The sequence below is a fragment of the Parasteatoda tepidariorum genome, chromosome X1 (assembly GCF_043381705.1).
Source record: "Parasteatoda tepidariorum isolate YZ-2023 chromosome X1, CAS_Ptep_4.0, whole genome shotgun sequence".
Taxonomy (NCBI): domain Eukaryota; kingdom Metazoa; phylum Arthropoda; class Arachnida; order Araneae; family Theridiidae; genus Parasteatoda; species Parasteatoda tepidariorum.
The window spans coordinates 60,265,550-60,291,313 of NC_092214.1; the positions used below are offsets into that span (position 1 = coordinate 60,265,550).

The 25,764-nt window shown below is 29.4% G+C and overlaps 1 protein-coding gene across 4 annotated transcripts in view; it reads right to left on the reverse strand.

Annotated features, from left to right (window-relative positions):
- The window catches only part of LOC107447330 (potassium voltage-gated channel protein eag-like), a 215,471-nt gene that overhangs the window by 33,425 nt on the left and 156,282 nt on the right, over window positions 1–25,764 (reverse strand). For all 4 annotated transcript variants that reach the window (XM_071187319.1, XM_071187321.1, XM_071187320.1 and 1 more), the window contains exon 3: window positions 25,357–25,389. In XM_071187319.1, the coding sequence (XP_071043420.1) occupies window positions 25,357–25,389 (33 nt within the window). The remainder of the gene's footprint in view (window positions 1–25,356; window positions 25,390–25,764) is intronic.

Below are 25,764 nucleotides of genomic sequence, written 5' to 3' on the forward strand. Positions count from 1 at the left end.
ACAAGCGTTATTCAGCGTAAAAATTCTCACTCTAAACAATATTCCACTTATTTATATAGTAATATTAAATGCGTTTATAGGTTCAAGTACAAATCTGTAATTTTTATACATAAAGCCTTGATAACTTTTGAACTACATTGTTAGAATTTTTATTTTAAAATTACCATAAAATAACCTGCAGCAGTCTGTCCATCCAATTAATTGTAAAGTTTACGGTAAATAATATTTTTTACCTCTACTGTATTGAAACCTTTTACAACTAGTATGGTTTCAAAACCATAACAAGTTTAAGTACAAACCTGTTCTTTTTATACATGATAACGTTTGAACTACATTGTTAGAATTTTCGTCCTGAAATTACCATAAAATAACCTATAGCAGTCTGTCCATCTAATTAATTGTAAAGTTTACGGTAAATAATATTTTTTATCTCAACTGTATTGAAACCGTTTACATTTAGTATGGTTAAGAAACCATAAAAAATGTATCTGGACATTGGAGATGGATTGTGGTTGAGTTGTGTTTTATCAAATGAACAGCAGTAGAATGTGGCTTAATTAGTTTATTTGCTTGTTTCACCTTTTCCATAATTAGTTCATTTGCTTAGAGGTAGGCATTCCGTTATTTAATGGGCACTGGAGTTAGGTAGTGGTTTGGTTGTATTTCTTCATACGAACGGTGGAATGTGGCAAATGCGAGCGTTTTGTCTTCTGAGGAACCACAGTTATACTATCTCGCAATGAAGAAGAACCTGACACTGTTTTTATATTAAAATTCTTACTTATTGAATTACTATTTCACGTTTTGTCAACAAACAGCTTTAAACCGTCAAAACCATTTCCTTTTAATGCTTTTTAAAAATGATTTTTTTCTAATTTTATTAATTTTTTTAACTTTGTATTACAAGACTTTTACATGATTTAAAATTTAACGCCTGTTGCGCCCCAATGCGAGCTGAGACCAGTATTCGTACGACCAGTTGCCACTGGGATTCGAACTTTACTGAAAATAATAAGATTTATGAAATTAAGTTATAGCATGTTATGTATTAATGCGTTTTCGGATTTCATGTGTTTTTATAAACGTAAATATTATTTTCTCAAAACAGCGCGTGTATTCCATACTTGAGGACACGGCACCTATTCCGATATGTTTAAAAATTTAACATAATTTGCAAATTTTCGTTTTTTAATTTTTTTATTTCATTTACAAGTTTTAATTTTTTTCTGAGAATAAAAGCCTTTTTGTTCAATATGCCATTTCGCTGATTTTTTTATTTTGCAATTTATTTTTATAATTAACAAAATTAAAGTGGTGCTTATCTTTAACATGTGCAGCGTGCGAAATAAAAAACAGCGGGATAAAAATATAATTGGATCTGCACGTTCTAGGACTCAATTTTATAAATTCGAGGAAGTAACCTGAAATATGCTAATTATTTAGTGAAGACGGTATTTTAAGTTAAGATATAAGACATATAAACGTGCACAATCGAATAAACATACCTTTTTTTTTCAACGGATTCGTATTTATGACCCCCCAAAATAAAGGGGGTAGCTGCTATCTGGGAAATATGGTCCCAATTGCTTAGTCATCAGAGCAGTCCAAAGTTTGGATACCTTAATGTTAATTTTACTTTTAGTGTATTTCACCATGTTTCGAGAACATTTTAAGCGAATCGAAAATTTTTACACGCAATTATAAAATTCGTTTATCCAAAAATAATTTCTTGCAAAAAAATAACTTCTAGTACATATTTATTATATTTTATTATTTCATTTAATAATAGCCGAAGAAATTTGAAATTGTTTGGTGTATTACAGAAACTTAAAGAATGCAATTTTACATCGCAAAATACAAAATTTGAGCGAAATCGGTTTGATAGTAGGGGAGAATGGGGTAAATTGTAACATTTTTTACTTAACTATTTTTAACTAACAAAAAACCCAATATATTATTAGTATTAATTGACNATCGTCTAATGTATCCAATGCTTCATTTGTTAAAAACAATGCTAGTTAATTAACAAAACTAATCTTTTTTTTTGAAATGTTAATTAAGGTGTCCACTTACATATTCGGTTAATCATTTTTATTTATTTAAACAAAATTACTTTGTTATAATATAATATTCTAATACCAAAAAAAGTACTTACGCAGAGTGAAAATATCTTTTGTGATGTAACTATTTCAAAAGTACGTAAAAATGGTTGCCAGCAGGGGTGTACATGTAGATTTATTAAATACACCTTGTGTAACACCTAGGAACCAAATCTAAAACCCGACACTCGAAATTTTTGCTATGTTACAATCGTACCCTGTTACAATTGACCCCACTCTCCCCTACCTAATAAATTTAATTTTAAGAAAGTCGCATATTTAAAATTCGATTTTTCAGAAACTATTCTATCGATTTCGCTCACCTTTTGAATATTGCAATTTGTGCAATGCAAAATTGCATTCTTCAGAAGGATGTAAAATATTTTGTACCTTACGTTTCAAAAGTTAACCGAATATTATTAAATTAAATAATGAAAAATCATTTTTTTGTTTGAGACATTTCTTTGGATAAACGAAATTTATAATTGTGTGCAAAAAGAAATTTAAAATGGGTTAAAAAGTTTTCGAACCATAGTAAAATACGCAAAAAGTGAAATTAACATTAAGGAGGAAAATCTTTGGACAGCTACCTTGACCAAACTATTGAGATTATATTTCCCAGATTGCAACTACTTGGGGAATAAAAATCCGAATCCGTGGGAAAAAGGGCAAGTTTATTTAGACGAAGCACGTTTTTGTGTTTGATATAATAAGTTAAAATATCGTCTGCACTAACTAATTAAATTAGCATATTTGAGGCCACCCTCTCGAACCATTAAGATTGAGTCCTATAACGTGAAAATCGAAGTTATACAGGTCTGTTTTTTATTCTGATCTGTTTTTTATTTTTCGCACTGTAAAAAGTTTTTTTCTTCACACAAGTTTTTTCGTGTTTAAACGACTTTAAATGACCGGGAATTAATAGGTCAAACAAACTATTGCACACATATAAAAAGATTAAAAATGTCTTTTTTTAATCGAAAACGAGTTAAGTTTCAAGATCGTGTGGGTATAAACAATTCACGAAGCAGACGACATCACATTTCTAAAGAATATTGAAAATGAATACGCGAAAATGGGTGTTGAAAAACACGCATGAATCTCAAGAGACTTAGAAAAATAGGACTAGCATTCAAAGACAGACAAGTAATGACACAAATACTAGACATGATAATTTTTATTTTTCATAAATATAAAAAGCAATATAACTTAAAAAGCAAATATGATTATACATTTTCATAAAGGAAACTATAAATTTTCGAAATATTTTGCAGAATATGAAATTTTATAGCATTAAATTATTTTTTTCATTCACTTCTTCTAACAATGAGGATAACTTATAAATTATACCTTGTGAAAGAATTAAAAGCTTTTTTTTACTTCACATTTTACAATAATTTCTTTTATCCAGGATTTAAACACTTCTTTTTCTATAAAAGAATGTCTGTGCGTTTGGGAACGATTTTCCTTTTTTAAATTTTGAGTTTTACTTATTTTACTATCAATTTTGAGTTTGAAAAAATTTCAACTCTCTGGGAAATTATTAGTTTCTCTCCCTCGAATCATAGTTATAATGTCAAGACTTCATTTAGGTAATATTAAAACTATTTCAAGTAATAATTTTTTTAAAAAGCAAATTCCACTTTTAGAAAATATTTAATGTTTAGGAGAAGGAAATTTCTTCGTGTTATTAAAAAAATCAACAAATCAAATTTCAAGTGATAGAAATTATAACCAATTAAAGTTTATGGTTTGGGCTAATATTTTAAAATTTCATCGAATTGATTGTAGAAGTTTAACTGTTTATAAAGGTGTGCAACCAAAAATAAATTATTAGAAAATGAATGATTAAAAAGTGATTTTGATAAATTTTGGGAAGCTGATTTCAGGAAAAATAATGCAAAATTCTATCACGTGCCATTTTTTTTATAAATTGAGATCTGTACTATAATCACCAATCCTTTCGGAATCCTTTTTTCCTGCTCACGGAAAAAGAAATTCTTGTAAAATTACCGTACAGTATGGAGAGACATTTCTGATCAGAAAAAAATTTAATTCTGGATAACAAAACTACCGGAAACTTATTTTCCAAAATTATAATTTTTATTACCACATATTTAGTAAAAGATACAAAATGAAATTGTAAATTCGACCGAATAAATGATTTTTATGCCATGCTCTAAGGCATCATGATAAAATTACCAATTTCCATCATCATATATTATAAGACCATATTTTATTTTTATATCCGTCGTTGAACAGGAGATCCAATTTTGGGTTTACGACTACTAATGTTCAACTCCGTAGCCTTGTAATTTTGAGCCAGTCCAGAAGACAAGGAAACTCCTGGATCGGTACCGCCAGAGGTATTGATTTGTTATGGGAACATGGAGGACTTTGAGACTCGACAGATTTAACGTGCATCAGTCACCATTTACTACACGGGGAGTCTTCGNGAAAATGAATGGTTAGAAACTGATTTTGATAAATTTTGGGAAGCTGATTTCAGGAAAAATAATGCAAAATTCTATCACGTACCATTTTTTTTATAAATTGAAATTTGTACTATAATCACCAATCCTTTCGGAATCCTTTTTTCCTGCTCACAGAAAAAGAAATTCTTGTAAAATTACCGTACAGTATGGAGAGACATTTCTGGTAAGAAAACAATGTAATTCTGGATAACAAAACTACAGGAAACTTGGTTTTCAAAATTATAATTTTTATTACCACACATTTAGTGAAAGATACAAAATGAAATTGCAAATTCGACCGAATAAATGGTTTTTATGCCATGCTCTAAGGCATCATGAAAAAATTACCAATTTTCATCATATATAAGACCATATTTTATTTTTATATCCGTCGTTGAACAGCCGATCCTGTTTTGGGTTTACGACTACTAATGTTCAACGCCGTAGTCTTGTAATTTTGAGCCAATCCAGAAGACAAGAAAACTCCTGGATCAGTACCCACAGAGGTATTGATTTGTTATGGGAATATGGAGGATTTTGCGACTCGACAGATTTAACGTGCATCAGTCACCATTTGCTCCGCCCAGCGGGGATCGAACCCACGAATTCTTGGACATGGGCCCAGTGCCCTACCAACCAGGCTATCCCGGCCATCAACCATATTTTATTGTAAATATTACCAAAATCATTACCAAATGACCGCTACATCACACCTTTAGGACTGATGACCTCACTTACTATAGTGCTATGGGATTATTACTTCACCCCACTTCGGATCAACTACCTCTCGTCTATAGGAAGAGTGCTAAACCCCATTCCTCACTATGGATGAGAGTTCAACCCCACAGAAAAGCTCTTAGTAGGGATGACGCTTTTTTATTTTATTTCTAGCAGCAGCACTTTGTATACATCATTCGCTGGAGTGTGAAAACACTCGGCCCAGACCCATAAGGAATAATAACAAATTAAGCAAAAATTTAAAAACAAATTTACTACAACTTTCAGCGTGCAGGCCGGTATGGAGTAGGGATGGCATAGCATGGCTCTTTACGTAGCATGGTTTGGACTACGCAAATGTTTCTTAAATTTTTGGGTAATTATTTTTACACAACTATGGGTTTATTTAAAAAAAAATTGGTGCTAACGTTTTAATCTGAAACAAGTTTCAAATGAATTTCTCATTGAAAAAAGTTACAAAAAATTCGCAAATTGTCCTACATTATGTTTACCATATTATATATTTTTAACGTCGCATGGTTAGACTAAACAAATGCTTCTTAAAAAAACTTTAGTATTTTTCTTCGCATCTTATTTTTCATCATATTTTTAAAAAAATTGACGCTCACTTCGTAATCTGAATGAATTTCTTATTAAAAAAAAAATTCCTTTGGAAAAAATCCCTTTTTATTTTTATATGTATGCTCTTAAGGTATCTTTGTTTGGAATAAACAAATGCTTCTTAAAACTTCTGATTACTTATTTTTTGACAGATATAGGTATTCTTGGAAAAATTGACGCTCACTTTGTAATCTGGAACAAGTTTTAAATGATTTCCTCATTGCAAAAATTTATAAGATGAATTTACAAAATTTTCTCCATTATGTTAACCATATACACCAAAGAGCCGTTACATTATGACCACCATCCATCTATAACAATGGGCTCACCCAGGTTTTCATGGTTTCTCACCCAGGAACAATGTTTTCATGGGGCACATTAGGACCCATANGGCCATCGATAGGCCGGTATTGTTGGCTCGACAGAAGGCCAGCCATTCACTTTAGTACAGTTGAAAGTGACTTTTGCCGGCACAGACCCGTCGCTTTAGCTGGTGGCAAACAGCAGTTTTGTGGAGCTGGACCTACAGATTTGTTTTTGCTGGGATGTCTTGGCTCCCAAATTCACCTGATCTTAATCCAATAGAGCATTTGTGGTCCTACTTGGAAAACCAAATTAGTGCTGCCACGCTACCCCCTCGCAATGTGAGGGAATTACTGGACCAGTTGGTGAGCGCTTGGTACCAGATACCTCAGACTACTTATCAGCACCTAGTGGAATCAATGACACGGCGGGTGCTAGCAGTTTTGAGGGCTGAAGGTGGTCTTACATGTTATTAGCAGGGTGGTCATAATGTAATGGCTCTTCGGTGTATATGCTCATAAAGCGGCATATTTTTGACTAAGCGAATGCTTCTTAAAAAATCTGTTGTAAAATATTGACACCTACTTTGTAATATGAAACAACTCTCAAACGAATTTCTCGTTGGAAAAAGTTGCAAAAAATTTCAAAATGTCCTCCATTATGTTAAATATATACATGATCTTAACGTAGCATTGTTTGAAGTGAAACTTGCTTCTTAAGCATTTTAGGTATATATTTCTTCGTATTAATGGGTATTTTTAAAAAAAGTTGATGCTCACTTTTTAATCTAAAAAAAGTTTTAAAAGAATTTCTCATCACGAAAAATTATAAAAAATTCGTAAATTGTCCTCCATTTTTCAACTATATATATCCACTTTACGCTGTATGGTTTGGACAAAACAAATGCATCTTAAAAATTTTGGGTATTTATTTCTTCACAACTATGGGTATTTTTTAAACATTAGAAGCTTTCTTTACCATGCCACCATCAAAACTATACCACGTTAAGAGCATATATATGGTTAACATAATGAAGGACAATTCGTGAATTACTTATAATTTTTTTGCAATGAGTAATTAATTTGAAACTTGTTTCAGATTTCAAAGTGGTTTCTAGAAATATATATTAACGGAGGTCTTTTTGGAACACCCTGTACATGATATTAGCCACTCCGGCTCAAATTCCAGTTACAACTGGTTGATTGTCTTACTTCTCCCATCCTGTATCAGTCACCGAACTGACACAAAATATTCCGTAGACTGACGATAGGAAAAATTTCAATAGAATAAAAGAATTTCATAGTTAATGCAAATGCGATTTAGTTCTATCCAAAAAACCATGCCGGAAGCTGATTTGTCTCGATACTTGTATCAAGGTTTCCTTGTCTTCTGAGTCATGTTTAATATTGAAAAGTTTCAAAGTGGAATATTATAAGCTTCTCTTCCGAATTATGGGTTGGTTGTTCAATGACAGTGATATAACAAAATATATACTTATCCTTTTTCTCTCGTATGCAGCATTTAATTATTATGCTACATGCAAATATACACAAATAATATTTATACAAATAATTTTTAAACGCAAATAGCTATTTCAGGGCTTAGAAAGTTAATACAAAATTTTTCATAAATCACATGCTACTTAAGGACTAGAAAGTAAGCCACGCCAGTTCACTAAAAAGCCTCCAGTAAATTTTGAAACTTACGACCATAAACGAGAGCAATTTTTTTTAAAGCAAATATAGACTGAAAAATTCCGGACGCGTTGTGATTAATGATGAACTAGGAGCAGTCAACTAGGCTTGACAATAAATGTTCAAGATTTGCGCAATACTGTTAATGGTTACAGTTACGAGTGATAATATTCAAATCGGTGAGTTAAAATACTTATGCTTTCATTTTACTGTTTGCAGAATATTATCTCCCAGTAGAATTCAATTTGCTATGGCGTGCCTCTTTTGTAAATTGGACAAAACCTATTTACTTTGAAAGCCATCTCTCCTTTCAGATCTAAAGAATGTGTTGCGACAAACTCCGTTAAGCGGCCGTCCCATACAACTGCTTTATCGCCCATGAGCGCCAACAGCTAAAGATACAACCATGTGACCTATGACGTCAAATGTATCCCGCACGGTTGCCAGGGGCAACTACGTCTACTGATATAATATTACCGGAGAACTGCAGCTGGTTCTAATTCCTCGATCAGATAGAACAATTCACAACTAAAGAGTATGTATGGGAATTAAGATTTTGTGAGAACATAAGCTAAAAAGTAAAACCAACCCAAACATCATCCCGTTCTAACTTTCGAAAGTTGCTGATAAGATAATCAAAACAAAAAAGTCTGGTGACAATGAAAGCGAGGGATTAAATATGCCTGTGAAGGACTTTACCGGAAAAAATCTTTATAATTAGAGTTTGGGAAAACTAATGAAAAATGCAAACAATTTGATGAAAAACAACTTCGAAGATTTCTCTGGAAAAGTGAGGGAAAATGTGAAGAGTAGTTTTCTTACGTGTGAGCAATTAAAATGCGTAATGATATAATTAAAAATATGAGAAATATTTCGGAAATAGTTTTCCTGTTTTATTATAATTAATTTCTAATTTTATCACCCCTCTTATTAAATTAGAAACAAATTTTTCAACAAACATTTAGAATCTTTTTCGCACAAAACTAAATAAAAATGCATTTTATATTAGGGTAAGTAAATGTAAATTTGTTTCTATAAAAATAAGTTCTTTAGATGAAAAACTTCACATTGTCGACTTTTTTGAGATATGAAAATTTTTATTAATAAGTTTAAAAATGAATAGAAGACAAAATAAATATTTTATAGGCAAAACCTAATAATTGGCCGGAAAGGAAACCTAAAAAAAAATTCACTTTAGATTTATTTCTTGTACCGATTTTCTTTCTATTTCTTTGGTGTTTATGAGAAATTTTTGACTTGAAAATTTATTAAAATTTTGAGCTTTTTTTCTAAAAAATAATGAATTTTTTTCCGGGAGATGACTGTAGGGACCTATTATGAGAGCTAACTCTTCATATGAGAAAAAAAAAGAAAGAAAGAATTTGTGTCGAAAACGTACGATCTTAATACTATTCACCTTACAATAGCGTAAGGTAATAGACATTAGAGGAATTCGGCTACTTTTTAAAAACAGAACGTTTGTAAAGCTAAGAAATATCCTTTAACTTCTTCCTTCTTGCAGAAAATTGAGTATTAGGGAGAAATTTTTATTCAAAGCTGTTTTAATGCTAATCATTTGGTCTGTCGGTTAATTCGATATATTGTACCATTTGTAACAGTATGCGAGTTAATATGCACATTTTACAAGCAACTTTTTAACTTGTTTTTAACAAACTTCAAAATGTGAGTGAGTTATATATTTTAATTAATAAGTTTTACATCAAGTAATATTTAAGCCCTTCTTAAGCTTGACTTTCAACTTTGTTTAAGCTTCATTGAAATTTTGAAACCAATTTTCACGAAGACACAACTTTCTTTAATTATAACGAAGCTTAAAGTAAACCATTCCTGTTACTGCCAAATGACGGCCAAGGTTGTCATACATTTTAAGACTTCACAACTTCACGATCGACGGTAGGATATTGGCAATGGGGTTCACCATTGCGCACCCACCACTTTTATTTCTCTGATTTGCTAGTACTCATCGCTCTGAAGCTTGGTGGGTTTCAAGCACCACTATGGTTATACAAAGTTCTTTTTTTTTCCAAAATTTACCCGCATTTTTTTTTTAAGTTTTTAAATTGCAAAAGTTGAAGTTTTTAAATATCAGAAACAATTTCAAACCTAAAAAGATATTAAATAGAAAAATAGAAAACAATCTTGATCCTGTATTTTCTTAAAAAATTTTATATTTCGATTCCCCTGCAATAAGAATTCATAAATCTCTGTTTTAATTAACGTATTTACGATACTTACACAACTAGATTATTTATATAAACGTTAAAATAAGTTATTAGAAATGATATCTCGAAAAAAAATATTTCATTCATGCTGTTTTAGATAAAACTAAATTCCTTTTTTCTCGGAGTGCCGGAAGGTCTTAGTGACTCTTTTCAGCTCGGCAAAAACAAGTGCGCGATATTTTCTATGGCTTTGAGACAGCTTAGCATCTCTCTCTCCGCTAATCTTATTTCTGACAAAGACAGGTCTATTTTATCAAATCACTCCACCCTGTAGGTTCTGGGGGTAGAAAATACATTTCGAAAAGCATGCTGCGACTTGCATGCAAGCAACCTTCTTTCGCTGATCAAATCAGTTTCTCACGTATTATTATTAAAGTAAATGTTAAACGCGAAAGGAATCTTATAAATTTGCTCATTAGTAAAAACGTTAGTAAGGGAAATTTCTTCTTGTCAGCAATTTTGACGATAGATAATTTTGTCTAGACGTTGCATTAAAATATTTATTTCATTTAGACGCATTGTTCTTGAATAATAAAGTAATAGCAAATTTATTGTATAATAATATTTGTAGAAAGGTTTGAAACACGTTTCAAATTTTTATTTATCCGCTAAAAAGGTCTTTGGTATTTTTATAAATAAATTTTTTTTAAAAAATCGAAACCTTGAAATTGATAGCACAAAAAATTTTTTGAGAACGTAACTTTATATGAATAAATAGTGTTCAAACTAATGGTAATTGTTAAATAAATAATTCCGAGAAACTGAAGAAGTAGGCTATTACTTGACTAAAAACTTCAAATATATATAAAAAGTAAATCGACATGTATCAAGCACTTCAAAAATAGGCGCCCGTTTTCAAGACTTGCCAGACGTGAACAAAAGGAAACAAAAATGATTTGAAATATAAAGAGTAAAGTTACCAACGGAAAATGGAAAGATAAAGAGAAACAAAAAAGAAAAGCCAGAGTAGCCGAGGTTAAAAAAAAAGAAAGAAGAACACAGTGGCCGAGTGTGGAAAATCAGGGTAAAATGCATTTGATAGAGCTATGGAAACAAATATCGTTAACTAAGGAATCAGCATTTATATGAATAAATCACCCCGGAATCCTGTTAATGGAATTAGTTCCTCTCTCCATATCACGTGGAAATGTATTTTACCCTGATATTCCTCTCCCGGCAATTGAGTTAATTTTTTTCTCGGCAATAGTGGTTTTTCTCGTTTTGTTTCTCCTCTTTATATTTCCATTTTTCATTGGCAACTTTGCGTTTTAAATATTAAATCACTTTTGCTTCTTCGTATTCACGACTGCAAGTCTTGAAAATGGGTGCCTATTTTTGAAGCGCTTTAAACATGTCGACAGTTATTTACTTTTTATGTATTTTTGAAATTAATGAAACTTTTAATCAGGTAATAATGGTATTGGAAACCTCGAGTTTTATTGACGTGATAGTCTAAATTTGGGATTTGTTAAGAACAACAACTGATGGTTAATACATTCCTCTTAAGAGTGTTAAATAGAAATTTCATCTGCCATTCTTTCCTAGATGTCAGATCAATCACATATTGTTGATGAAATGGCATGCTAGATATTCATCCACTTGCGTTTAATCTGCTTAACATAAAATGACTTAATTAAATTCCTATTTATTTATTATACTTTTATTCCTAGCAGACTTAAAAACTTGAACCAAGATAAAAGAACTTTTTAAATTAATGATAAATAATTTTTAAATTAATGATAAATAATTTTTGAATATGGAAAGATAACAATTAATTGAATCGTTATTTAATTATGTTTCCTAGATATTTCCATGAGTGTGGCTGTGAAATCTGTCATAGGGAATAAAAGATTAATATGATGACTTTGGCAGCAGTAAAAATCTTATTAACTTATTAAATCATTTGATTCGCTTCGAATTGAGATAAAGACATATTTTATATTTTACTACATAATCAGCGTTGAACAGCTGACATAATTCGAAGTTTACAAACATCAATATTCAACTCCGTAATCTTGTAATCCTCACTCTCGTAATTTTGAACTCAATACAGATAACAAGGGGACACCTAGCTTTCGTCAAGAACTTTTTGATACAACTAAATAGGACTTTTTTTACGTGCGGAGGAAAGCGCCAGAAATCTCCTAAGGTTAGCCCGACGGTAAAGGGACTTCAACCCATGATCCGCTCACTTCTGAGAATGTTATACGCCTACACTGCGGTCGGTGCGAGCCGGGAGCCTAATTCGTATCAACAAACCACCCTTGTGATTCGAACCTGGTTCACCTCATCGGGAGGCGAATCCCTGAACCACCTCGGCTCAAAAAGTTCGTTTTTGCACCATTCGAAGCAGAATGGAATTTATTATTTTGTTAAATAGTTTAATAAAAACTTTAATAATTATTTTTCATGATTTTAATTTTTCATGATTTGTGGCCTTTAAAATTTTTAAATCTTCAATTTTTTATTATTTTTATTTTTTAACATTTGAAACATAAATTTTGACTTTTATTATTAAAAGTATTAGTTTTAATTCTTTGTTCAAGATAAAATTCTTTTGTGAATCAATTATTTATTTTTTTAAATGATAAAGCAAGCATAATTTATTTGTTACATAAATTATGTTATTCATAAAGCGTGGTCCTAAAAATTTAATTATAATGTATATTATTGAATACAATTAAATAAGTGGAAAAAGTATACACAAACACCCTAAAAAAGATACAAAATATTCGTGAATATAATAATAATAATAAAGTTGCATTTCAATTTTCAGCTTCAGTTAATAAGTTTTTGATAACATAATTGTTTTAAAAAACTGTATTTAAAGTACAATTCAAAGGAAATAAATGAAGGAAATAATCAAATTAATAATGCCTGAACAATAAATTAATGTTGTAAATCAAAGAAATGGGCTTGCCATTTAAATATTGCCCTAAGCTAAATAGAAAATTATTTTAAAAATATGACCAAAAAAAAGTATAAAGTTATTTGATGAAATCTTAGTATGCCTTAGGAATAAATGTTACATTTTTTAAAAGTAGAAAAAGAAAAATGTATAAGCCAGTTAAAGTTTCTTAGAATTTGAGTAAACTAGAAAATTTTTAAAATACTTTAGTAATCGTTACAGTAATTATTCTTTTCATTTGAATTGAAAATAAAGAAAATACAAGTCACTGAAAATGTAGTTTTTTAAGAGAACAGAGAAAAGTAATTCTTATCCCTAAAGGTGTTTTTAAGAAAAACGGAAACATAACTGAAAGTCTAATTTGAAATTTTTGAAGCAGTTGTTCAATTATATATAAGCGTAAGATTAAAACAAAAATCTATTTTTCCTGTTCACAGAGAAAAAAATCTAGTAAAATTACTTATACCGTGCGTGTATGGTTAGAACATTTCTTGTAAAAAGAACCAAAGAGAAAAAAAAAAAAAGCAGAATTCTAGCTAATGCAACCAAAACATACAGTGCTTAAACCATTCTTTAGGTAATTTTTCCGTTCATATGGTGATGGTTTACCGGAAATTCTGGTTATTATTACCACACATTTAGTAAAAATACAAAACTGAAATCTAAATTTAACCGAATGACTGGTTTTAGGCCCTGCGCTGAGATATCATGATAAAATCTCCAAACTTTTTTCACATTTACTACCAAACAACATGACCATAAAAACATATTTCATTGTTAATTTTACCGAATGTCATTACCATAGTACTTCAGTAAGAATTATCATGCCTTTTGTTTTAAAAATAGAGCCAGAAAAACAATAAACTTTACAATATTCTGATAATTTTAACCGTATTGTTTTTCTCAGGGTACTGTTTCAAAATATCTTTATTAACTACGGAGGCAAGAAAGCCATATAATATTTTAAACAATTCTCAAATTCGTTCATATTGAGAAGAATTTTCTTTTTATAGTTCAATCACTTCAAATTTCTAATAGTTTAAACTTTTATGTTCATAACGTTACTAAAATAAATGAGGTTAACTGTGTTTAATTAGTGAGACGACGATCGTCACAATTCAACCAAATCATTTCGAAATTTTATGGTCTGCATATCGACTTACTTCCTTTCAATGTTTATAGCTTTTTTTTATTTCATAGAGCTTCAGACTTCATTTGAATGAAATAAATTTGTTTTAATCGCTACATAACAAAAGTTGGAAATATACCGAAAGAAAATTCGATACTAGGCAGAATAAATAGCATTAAAATGAGTTCAATGGACTTGTTATAGCTATTAAATTTCTTACATTTTTACTTGATAAATTTGTTTCCAGTTTTTCTTATCGTAAAATTTTAACATTATTAAAATCGTGATCTAATCAAAATTTAAAACGACAGTTAGATGCAAAAAATTGCCGGAGGGCATGATAATGGATAACAAATATTGCAAGAATAGAAAAAAAGATACCTGACTTGTTAAAGTTTGATGCTGATAATAATAAATTTCAAATGGCTTGCCATGATTTCAGATATCTTCGTCAAAAGTTCACTGTTAGAATTTTCATTCCGAAATTACGGTAAACCAGCAGCAGTCTGTTTACCAGCAGCCTGTCCATCCAACTAACAGTAAAGATTACGGTAAAGAACATTTTTTACCTTTATGTTTTTAAAACCGTTAACAAATAGTACTGTTAAAAACAGTGAATACAAAACTATATCGCTTTCAACCATTTACAACCATCATGGTTTCAAAGCCGTAAAAAATAATTTTTACTGGACATTGGGACTGGCCTTTCGTTAGGTCATGGGTATTAGAGCTACGTTGTGGTTGAGTTGTATTTTATTAAATGAACCGCTAAATGCGGTTTAATTACTTTATCTGGTTGTCTCACCTATTGTAAGGGATGGGAAATACTAAAATTTTTTTGTGTTAAGCAGCCTTATGGTGCTGCCATCTATGCGTGAATGAGAGTATCGTATTCTAATAGTGCAAGATCACAAATTGGGGAGTGCAGGACACTGAAAGTTCCTCATGTGTTGAAGGGAATGGAGGAAATATAGTGGTGTCAGCGCAGGGTCTCGAACCTCCGTTCCTTCGGTCATGAGATTGACAGATTGGCCCTCTCGGCTATAACATGTATCCTGCTGCAAGGAACTAAGTGTCATCATTAGGTGGGCCTATTTGGTGAAATAAATTTCAGGTTGTTTAACCGTATTACGTGAAAAGAGGTAATAAATGGTTTTTTCACAGTTAACAGTTCTAATACCATCTTTTTTATGATCATTTGGCTGTTTTATTTGAATATGGTAAAATAACAATTAAATAAATTGTCATTTAACTATTTGTTTACTAGAATTTTGTAACAGTGTATATAAAGTACTGTGTATAAAAGTGTAAATAAATGTAATAAGTAAATGGTATATACTGAAACAATGCATCGCTTGAAGCGCTTTTTTAGTTATCGAAATATTTGTACTGAGCGTCGTTTATTATTCATAACTTCGCATTCCTGCAATGCACCGACTGGTTCTTTATCATGAAGGTTGAATGTTGCTGCCAATCGCTATTAGTACATTATTTATTTTTATATTTACTGCTCTTAAGTTTTAAATCACATTTATTATTTACTTTTATTTTTTAATGTTCTTATGTCTTTGTATTACACTTATCACTACCCTGTTGATTACTGATTCATCATTCAGATTATTGTAAATTATTCCTTCTATTTATGTTACTCAAGAATACTACTACACTGCTTCCAGTGTTATCATTCTGTACTCCCTCTTTATGTAACCTCCCCTCTTTTGATTCTCAATAAATTCTAGAATAAATTCTAGATTGTGAAGGAACTGAACTGTACTAGTGGTGACACCGGCCATACAATTCAACATGATGATTTTACGTGCTAGACTTCCACCAAATTTTTTACCCAATTTATTTCCATCCTTAATAGATTAACATACCCCCTATTTTTTATTCCTACACTATTTGTTAGATTGGAGGTGCGTGCCATAGTGCACAGGAACTCCGTTGCCCACTAAGCAACACATCTCGCCCTTGGCAGTTTTCGATTTGTTTAATGCTGAGAAACTACCTTTTTTCTTCTTTTTTGTCAGCTGGGGAAAAACCAGATTTTAATGATTTAACAAAATAATTATATGAAAGGTTCAAAATAAAACAACATCATAACGGGCTGAAATAGTTTTCTCTCCTTTTTTTATAAACAACTGTTAATTATGATTTTCACTAATTACGATTTATTCAAACATTTTTGTTTTTAACTTACTAAAGAAATGTTTAGTGTGTAAACAATTAGATAGCTATATTGTAATTGATAATTAAGTTAATTTAAAGAATGTTTTGTCGTGAAAAAGTTATTGAGAGAAGTTTATTAAGCAAATTTTTGTAATCAGTTATAATCAATCTGATAGGTACTCGCATTGTAAATGATAAGAAAATTGATCAAAGTAATTTTTTGTTGTGGAAAATTTATTTAGATAAGTTTACTAAGTAAATTTTTTAATCAGTCATCCGCAATTCGATAGATAGCTTCATTGTAAATGACAATAAAATTGATTTAAGGAATGTTTTGTTATGGGAAAGTTATTGAGAAAAATTTATAAGTAAATTTTGAATGAGTTATCCGCAATATGTGATGCACCTTTCTGACTTTTATTTATAATCCTGACAAGTTTACCTGCACTCTACTTTTTATATGGGGAATCCTTATCATTAAAGCAGTATTTATCTGTTTGTCAAACGAAATGTTGCACTAAATAACGGCTAAAAAGTAAAGAAAATTAAAATAAAGTAATAGTTTTGGTATGATTATTTTAATAGTTATCCCAGAGGAAAAAACATTACACATGATACAGATAATTCATTTTGTCGGTTGAAAAGCCTACACGTAATGAACGTAATTTTTCTAATTGATATTATATAATATTTTATTTGATATAGAAAATTGGAAAATATATAAATTATTTAAACTTCAAAACCCTAATGAACCGTACATTTTAATTAAAAGAATACATTCTAATTAAAAGAATATATTTAAAACAGTCAAAATAGGTATTAATTTAGTGAAAATATTCGAAATTACATTTTTATTTCAATTAGTTGAAAATAAAATTTCCCCAAAAAATATAATTAAATAATAAACACGTTCCATTAAATACATATTTCCCACAATGCTTATATTTCTATTAATCATGTCAAAAACGAAATAGCAATAAAAATCACAAAATAAAGTTTAATGCAATAAAAGTTTTATTTAAGCGTTAAAGGTTATGTTTTATAAACAAAAAACACGCTATTTCCTTATGGTCATTTGTAAGTAGTCACTCACGAATGAAAAATAACATTTTAAAAAGCTGTCAGTGGTCAATATTCTGGGTTTGATTGAAAATGTGCGTGACAAGAAATGTCGTGTAATAGCTAAATTTGACGACTACTTTACAGATTGCGTAAGGCTATGGAGCCGGTAATGTGAAATTTATATTTATAAGATATTGATTTTACTGAAATCGTATAAGCATTGGTATTTGCAGATTACCTGATGGTATTTATTGGGGATATCTCTTTTATTTCTGTTAATCATTCTTTTATTTGAATAACTATGTTAGCTAAAAGAGAGTGGTTATTACAGTCAATGGTTTTTAGATTTTTATTCGTTACTACCAGAAAAAAAAATATTTTTAATTTTTATCTATATGTTTCATACTTAAATTGTGCAACTTTTTTTCATGGGTTCTTTCTGATTCTTTTATTTTTGCAATTTTTTTCATGATTTTTTCTTTATTCATGAATAAAACTCCTGTTCAATAATTATATATTTATACATTATATGGTTTTTGTTTGCGCAGAAATAATTATTTTCTTTATTTCATAAATTACTCGTTTCGTAATAATTTCTTTATATCATGAATATTTTCAATAAATAACTCTATTAGTTCTCACTTTTTTTTAAATACTGCTGTTTCTAACAAATTAATTTTCAATTGTACTCTGTTAGAAGTTTCACAGGAAAAGTTTAGATAACTAGTTATTTAATTGTTATTTTATCATATTCAAACAGAACAAACATGATTAAGATGATATTCAAACTGTTAACTGTGAGAAAGACAGTTTTATTATCTACTTTCACCTAATACAGTTAAACAACCAGAATTTCATCAAACCAACTAAGCCTACCTAATAAAGCCTCTTAGTTTCTTACAGCTGGGTGCACATTACAGTCGCGAGAGCTAATCTGTCAATTTCATGACCAACAGAGTCCTTTTTATGAGTTTTTTTGTACTACTTTTTTTGAAATCATGCTAGGTGTAAATGGTTAAAAAACCCATTTAGTTTTGTGTTTTTGGTTTTCTTGACCATACTAGTTGTAAACAGTTTCAGAACCGCAAATGTTCTTTACCGTTAAATTTCGGTTATTTGGATGGGCAGACTGCTGCCGATCATTTTACCGTCACTTTAGAATGAAAATTCTAACAATGTCAAAAAGCAGATTTATTTCGAAAGAAAAGTGCATATATTTATAAGCTTTCCTTTAAAGTTTATTATGAATGTTGAACACATTTAAACAATACAAATCGGCATGTCACAAAAAATCCTTACTGATGTTTAAATAGCTTAAATTTGATAAATAAGACTGAAGCAAAATTTAAATGTGCAGTTAGCAAATTCGAAAAGAAGGTAATTGAATAGCATGGCGTCGTCGCAAGTGTATCAAGTATTTGTAATGTCAAAAAACTGATTATTTTTTAAATCTTTTTGTTTTATACGTAACTTTTGTGATATATGCAAAATTTAAGTAAGGATTCACTGTTTCTTTTAAAATTTGAATGGAATTTAAAATTTTAGGAAATATGCAAAGAAGAAATTATTAAGATTGCTCATTAGAGTGCTTTATGCATGGAGAAAAAATTCTGATAAAATTACCACATTCACAGTTACCCCACGGTTGAAAACATTTCGTGCTTTTTGGTGTTTCCATAGAGCCAGAAATACGATAAATTTAACCATATTCTAGTAGCTTTGTCCATATTTTTTTCTCAGTGCGGATAAGATGTCTGATCCTATTTAGACTTTATCCCTAGACTTTAGTCAGAGACTTTAATATCTAATATCGTGTTTCGTAAACTGTTAATAAATTTATAATTTATATCATATTTTCGTTCCAGGTGAATCATAATATCGTGTAATAAAGTTTAAAGTGATTTAACTTGTATGATAATATGATTTAGCTAGGCATAATATTAAGTTCGCAGTAAATTTGCACGATAATATGGTTCAGTTTGACCCCGTATTAAGGCTGCCAAGATAGCATAATTCTGCTCATCTATAATTTTTTATTAAGGAAAAAACATTTTTCAAACTGTCAATCAGAGTAATTTCTTATTTTTCTGTAAAAAATAGTTCCAAACTATTATCGTTATAGTTTGGAACTAAAAAAGAAGAGTATGCCAAATTGTGAAAAGTTCAACTATGAGTTACAATTCTATTACTGAAAATTTAGAAAGAAAATAATTTTCAGATCTATTCATCATAGAAGATGATAATATAGCTGGAATATTGCTTACCTAATTAGATAACAAACTAAAGAAAATAAATAAAATATTTAGGAAAACATCTTGATTCAAAACTCTAGTTCATTTGTCAAACGACCTTGCTGTTTAGTAAGTGAAAAATACATGAATTCACGAAAATAAGTCGAACTTTTACTGAGATTGTAAATCTGATAGAGAAAAGCAAATAAAAATACGTAAATGCTTGGATTTTAATTGTAGAAAGAAATAAGAGATTTGTATTGCATTGTTGAAACATCTGTTTGCACATTATCTTCAAATTCATTTGTCATATATATACTGCAGGATCATGCACTTTATAATTTAAGAACAAGGCTTACATGTTTCTAAAATAGTTACTACTTAAGGTCGGAAATAAAATTTTACAATTTTTATAAAGTACAAAATCTAATTATATGGTCAATACTGATTTCATTCAGAAATATGTATTGCGCATTTTAAAGGTAACACGAAGTTTATGCCCGTTTGATGTTTGTTTTAATGAAGTAGCTTTTTTCCAACTATTATTAATTTTTACTTTATACCACTTTCTTAGTCAATAAATCTTCCACAAACATTCAAATTAGACAAAAAATAAAAGTAGGAAGAGCAAATAAAAAAAAAAAAGAAATTATAAAGAGCAATAATGTATTCACCTCATATACCATGCCTTCAAAAAACTGACCGAGACAGTGTAAAAATTAAAATGCATCATGAGAAAATATGCTGACAATATTTTTTAAAAATGCCCAGAAATATTTGACAAATACATGATTAATCTCTTCTCAAAAAAGGATACTTAATTAACCCTTTGACGAGGAATTTTTATTTTTTATTAAACATATTTTTCACACTTTTATTTCGATATTCGCATTAATTTAGATCAAAATAAGTGAAAAATATTATGTTTAGCATTTTAATAATTTATGGTTATGATACACAGTATGAAGCACCGTGTCTCTTTTTTTGCGTTAAAGGTAAAATCTTCCAAACACGGCTAACTTAATAACATTAATTTTTAAAATTTGCACTTATTTGCAGTTATTTAGATCTAAAAGAAACAGTTATTCATCACTGAAATTTCTTTAATTTACAAAATGAATTATTTATAAGTCTTTGAATGAGAAGGAAAAAAAAATTTCAAACTACTTTTTTTGGATTTTATACTTTAGTACAAATATAATTTCGAGAAACTGACGAATTTTTCTTTCGTAACTATTAGACTGTTTTTTTCAACCAAAAGATACCAAAATTTATTTTTGCTAGTAATTAGATCTTCAGAAAAAAAATATATGAAAGGGTCACCGGTGTCCCATCTGCGTCAAAAGGTTAAATTAATGAAAGGAAACAACATTTTCTGAAGTCAGTAATTTTTCACACATTTCAAATTTTTATTTATAGGTTTGAGATTTTGATGAAACAAGGGTCCCATGTGACTCATTTTACCTTCAGCCCTTTATCACCCACATTAAAAGCATTGAAGAAGAGTAGTTAATCTTTCATCGATGAAAGCTTACTTTTCACGTAAGAGACATACTTTATTTATACAATAAATAGGATTTATGAACTAAGCAAGTACAGATGTTTGAAATACCAGGGTCAAATCTTTGATAAAAGTTGGATGGCAGTTCGTATCATTCTGGCAGTTTAAAGGAAAGTTACAATAACTCAAAAAAAGGTAGATTGAGGCAATTTGGATAAGCAAAATGGTAACGTATCAAATTATTTATTGGAATCAGCCGAAGTTTTTTAATGAATTAATAATTAGGATAATACTATGTTTTTATGAAATAAGTCAATTAGTTAAATAAGCTTTTTTGTTGGGTTTTGCATAACTTTTATATTGTATAGCATCTTATTAATTGTTTTCACCTATATTTTGTCTTATAATTTTTTTCTCAGTCGATGTGGATAGATCAATTTTTTATCATTCTTCATTCATCATTCATTCATTCTTCATTCATAATTACAATATACAATACTTACAATAATAATTTACAAAAAATGAGTTAAAAAGGCTATACTCTTAAATTTAAAGCACACATGCGTTTCTTAGTATTTAAGCTTGATATTCAAGATGTATGTTATCATATCTATTAGTTAAATATTAAATTTAGATAAATAGAAAAGGAATAGCAATTTGCAAAATTCTAGTAATAAATTGAAATATTTTTGTAAAAAGAAAAAAAAAAACAACTTTTACTAACTACAAAGCATACAAAATTTCTAATTTTCACGCTTGCTAAATATTTTTGAAATTATTGTTGTAATTTTGTAAACTAAGTATAATCTAAACATTTAACTCAAAGTATTTTAAAGGCAAAACTTACTTAGTTTTCAACAAAACAAAGCACTATACATTAAGTGAAATATCAAAAAAGAAACTTGAAAACTGCTTGAAATAAAAGAAATATTTGTTATTTTTTTACATTCCTAATGAAATATATTATAATTTGTTACCTGATAAAAACTTCATTTGGTTCAAAAATATGTAAACAGGAGACAACAATCGGCGTATGTTTCCTGCTCTCAAAAACAGGCACCCATTATCAAGACTTGCGAGACGTGAATGAGAAGTACCAAAAGTGATTTGAAATTTAAAATGAAATGTTGCCAATGAAAAGTGAAAAAAATAAAGGTTAGAAACAAAACTAGAAAAACTGCAGTAGCCGTGAGAGAAAAAAAGATGAAAAAAGAACAAAGGAAATTACAGTGACCGAGAATGGCGAATCAGGGTAAAATCCATTCCATGTGTTATGGTGTTGAGGAACTAATGAGGAACTAATGTCGTTAACAAGGGAATCATCATTTATATGAATAAAGCAAGATTCCTGGACATCAAGATGAGCTGATGTGACTGGAGTGGAAATAATTTTGGCATTGCCGAAATTGAATTTATGACCAAGATTCCAACAATGTGCAGAAATAGATGATTTCTCATATTCTTGTTAACGGACATATCAATCGCGTCTAGTTTGTCGGATGAAGCAGGTAGCACTGGCAAGAATATTTGATAATGGGCTCTTGTTTTTGAGAGTTTGAAACATGTCGATTGTTATTTCCTATTTATATATTTTTGAAGCCAATGAACTTTTTAATCAGGTAATATCTTACCGATTCAGTTTCTTGGAATTATTTATTTAATATTATAATTTGCTTTCGTAGTTATGTAGAATTTAAAGGCTAAATTTAAACTATTTCTTAAAGGAAATATTACGGCTATTGTATCATACCTGAATATTCTTAGCTTGTAATTCTTGTAAATCACCCTTAATCTTCTCTAACTTTTCAAGTAATCTATGCTATATTTGTATGAAAAGATTTTATATGATTTAAATGAAAAGATTTTAAATAGGTGTCTTAACTTATTCTGGTGAAGGGTAAGCTCTTTGAAGAAGGTTAAGCCTTCTTTGAAAAGATTACCTTTCTCCAATATAAGCAAAAATGCTTTATATAAATTGTCTATACAAATACAGTAAAGCCTACATGAAAATCTTTCTCAGCTGGTTATTTTTAAAATAGCTTTATAAAAATGTTTTTCGTTTATCGTGAAATGCTAAGTGATTGACTTTTAGAAAATTTAATAAATTTTTTAGATGTGCTTTAGATTTTTTATTTTTAATAGCGAAAAAGTATGTTGTGTCAGAGCAAAAAATTATTCATAATGGATTTTCAATTATTAGGAGAAAACCTTTATGTTTTAGTAAAAATACATAGTTTTGATCTAATAATATAATGTGTACTGATTGCCTTTAACCCACTAGCGGTTTAGCAAATGGCCAAAATCGGACGATTTTAAAGTGAAAATGAAAAAACAAATGTGTTACGAATTAAGGAAGAAAAGGAATAAATTAGGAAAAACATAAAAATATAAATTTTTTTATTCAACATGAGGCTTCATTATATAGTGATTTTACATTGTATGCAATAGTGAGGCAAATTATATTGTAACCTAAGTTCAATAATAGTTCTCAAATTTGAGTTATATTTTCTCATTATATTTAAAAAGAAGCAGATTGACTTTTTTAACCCTGAAATCGTATTTGATTATGCTGTTAACTATTCTTTTGTTTTTAATATCTCTCATTAAATTTTTATGATTACTAATAATTCAACTCTTCACTTTAGTTTCATACCAAACATTTCGTTTAGTTGTGATTATTTTAGCCATGTGATTAGTTGTGATTATTTTAGCCATGTGATTAGTTGTGATTATTTTAGATATATAATGTAGATATATAGATATATAATTTGCATAATGACTTTCTTAGATTAACCAATTCTTTGATTAATCTTTAATCTTTCTTATATAGATTAACTTTAAAGCATTGCACAGAGAAAACAAATCTGTTAAAACTGCCCTGTGGAAATGATATTTCTGGTTAAGAAAACATAATTATGGTTAATAATGCCAAAATGTACAGTATTTTAACAATTCATTTGATAATTGTTCCATTCCTATTGTAACGGTTTACAGGAAATTCCGGTTTTCAAAATTATAGTCCTCACTTCCCCAGAAACACGGTTATTTTTAACATATTCAGGTAGTTTTGACCATATTTTTTTCTCCGTGTAGATAATTATGAAATTATGCTTAAAACTGTTTAGGTAAACACAAGTCAGTAAGTCAAGATCCATATTATTCAAAATACAGATTCTAATGATGAGTAGATAGTAGTAGTTCGAATTTTGTAGAACTGCTGAGGCTTCAGTTATTAACATCCAACTCCACTGGGCAGGACAATGTAAAAGCACCAAATGATAGTAATTAAAGCACAAAGCAATATAAGCAATACCGCTGCATGGTTATAAAAGTGTTGCTTCAAATTAAATGAATATTGAGACATGTTGAAACTAAAGTGGAATTTTCCAATTAAAAACAGCATGGCGAGCAGTTTGAAGCATGTCATAGTCTCGTTAAATTCCAGATGTTTTGGTACCTGAAAGTACAAAAAACGATATTGTGAGTCAATGTATAATGTAAAAAAACATATTATTATATTTATATTTTTAAAAATTATAATACAAACAAATGTACACTTACCCTAGAAAATAAATAACTAATCCTCCTTTCGTGGCGGAACTGGAACTATAAATTCCTCTTCTTACCTTTTATCCTAAAACTAGTTTTAAGCAACAAAAACGCTTAATAATAAAATGTGGAAACAAATTTTATTTCCCTTTTCTTATTTACTTTGAAAGTTGATTGCGTGTTTCTTTAAATGTTTCAAGAAACATTTACACGAAAAAATATTTTGAAGGCACAGGTTCTTAAATTAAATGTAATTTAATTTTGCTCGATGTGGAAGAGAAGAAAATTCAACTGACAACGAGGAAATTTAAATAGCTGGAAATATTTACGGTGTTAAATTTAAGAGCTTTAAGTTCTAATGTGAAGTTGTTAGAATTGTTTAAGTATCACATAGTATTGTATAGAAACACCAACTATTGCATAAAAGCTTTTATATGTAATTTAGTTTTGCATCATAAAATTCAAAGATATTCTTTAAATATTTGCAGTGTTAAATTTCAGAGCTTTAATTTCTATAGTTCAGTAGCTATTATTTTTTAAATACTACATTGTACTCCCACTAAGCCAATTTATTCCAAAGATATTTCAGAAAGAGTTTTTTTTTTAATACAAAATCATAAATGTAAGAGTATAATAATAATAAAAACTTTACTTACCGGGGCTATGAGGAAGACTCCCTTGCATAACTGCTGTAATAAAAAATTAACACAAATCATACCACAAAAATCATACCATAGTTTAAAAATATGTATATAATTAGAATATTAATATATAATGAAAATAAGTTAAAAAAGAATTCTATATCTATAGTTAAAACAATATTGCATGCAATCCATTCATTAGTAAACAAATTCTTTTAATAAATAATCCAGTTGAAGAGGCTGAATTCAGAAATAACTCGGACAAATAGCATTTTGTACAATAGATTGATTTCTTTTTTATACTTTGATTAACAGCTCAAGTGCTATATTTTTTTTTGCACGCATTCTCTCCAATGTAGGCAGTACGTTTCTTGAGATTCGCTCATCGTTAATTTTTTACCCTTATGTTTTGTATACATTACT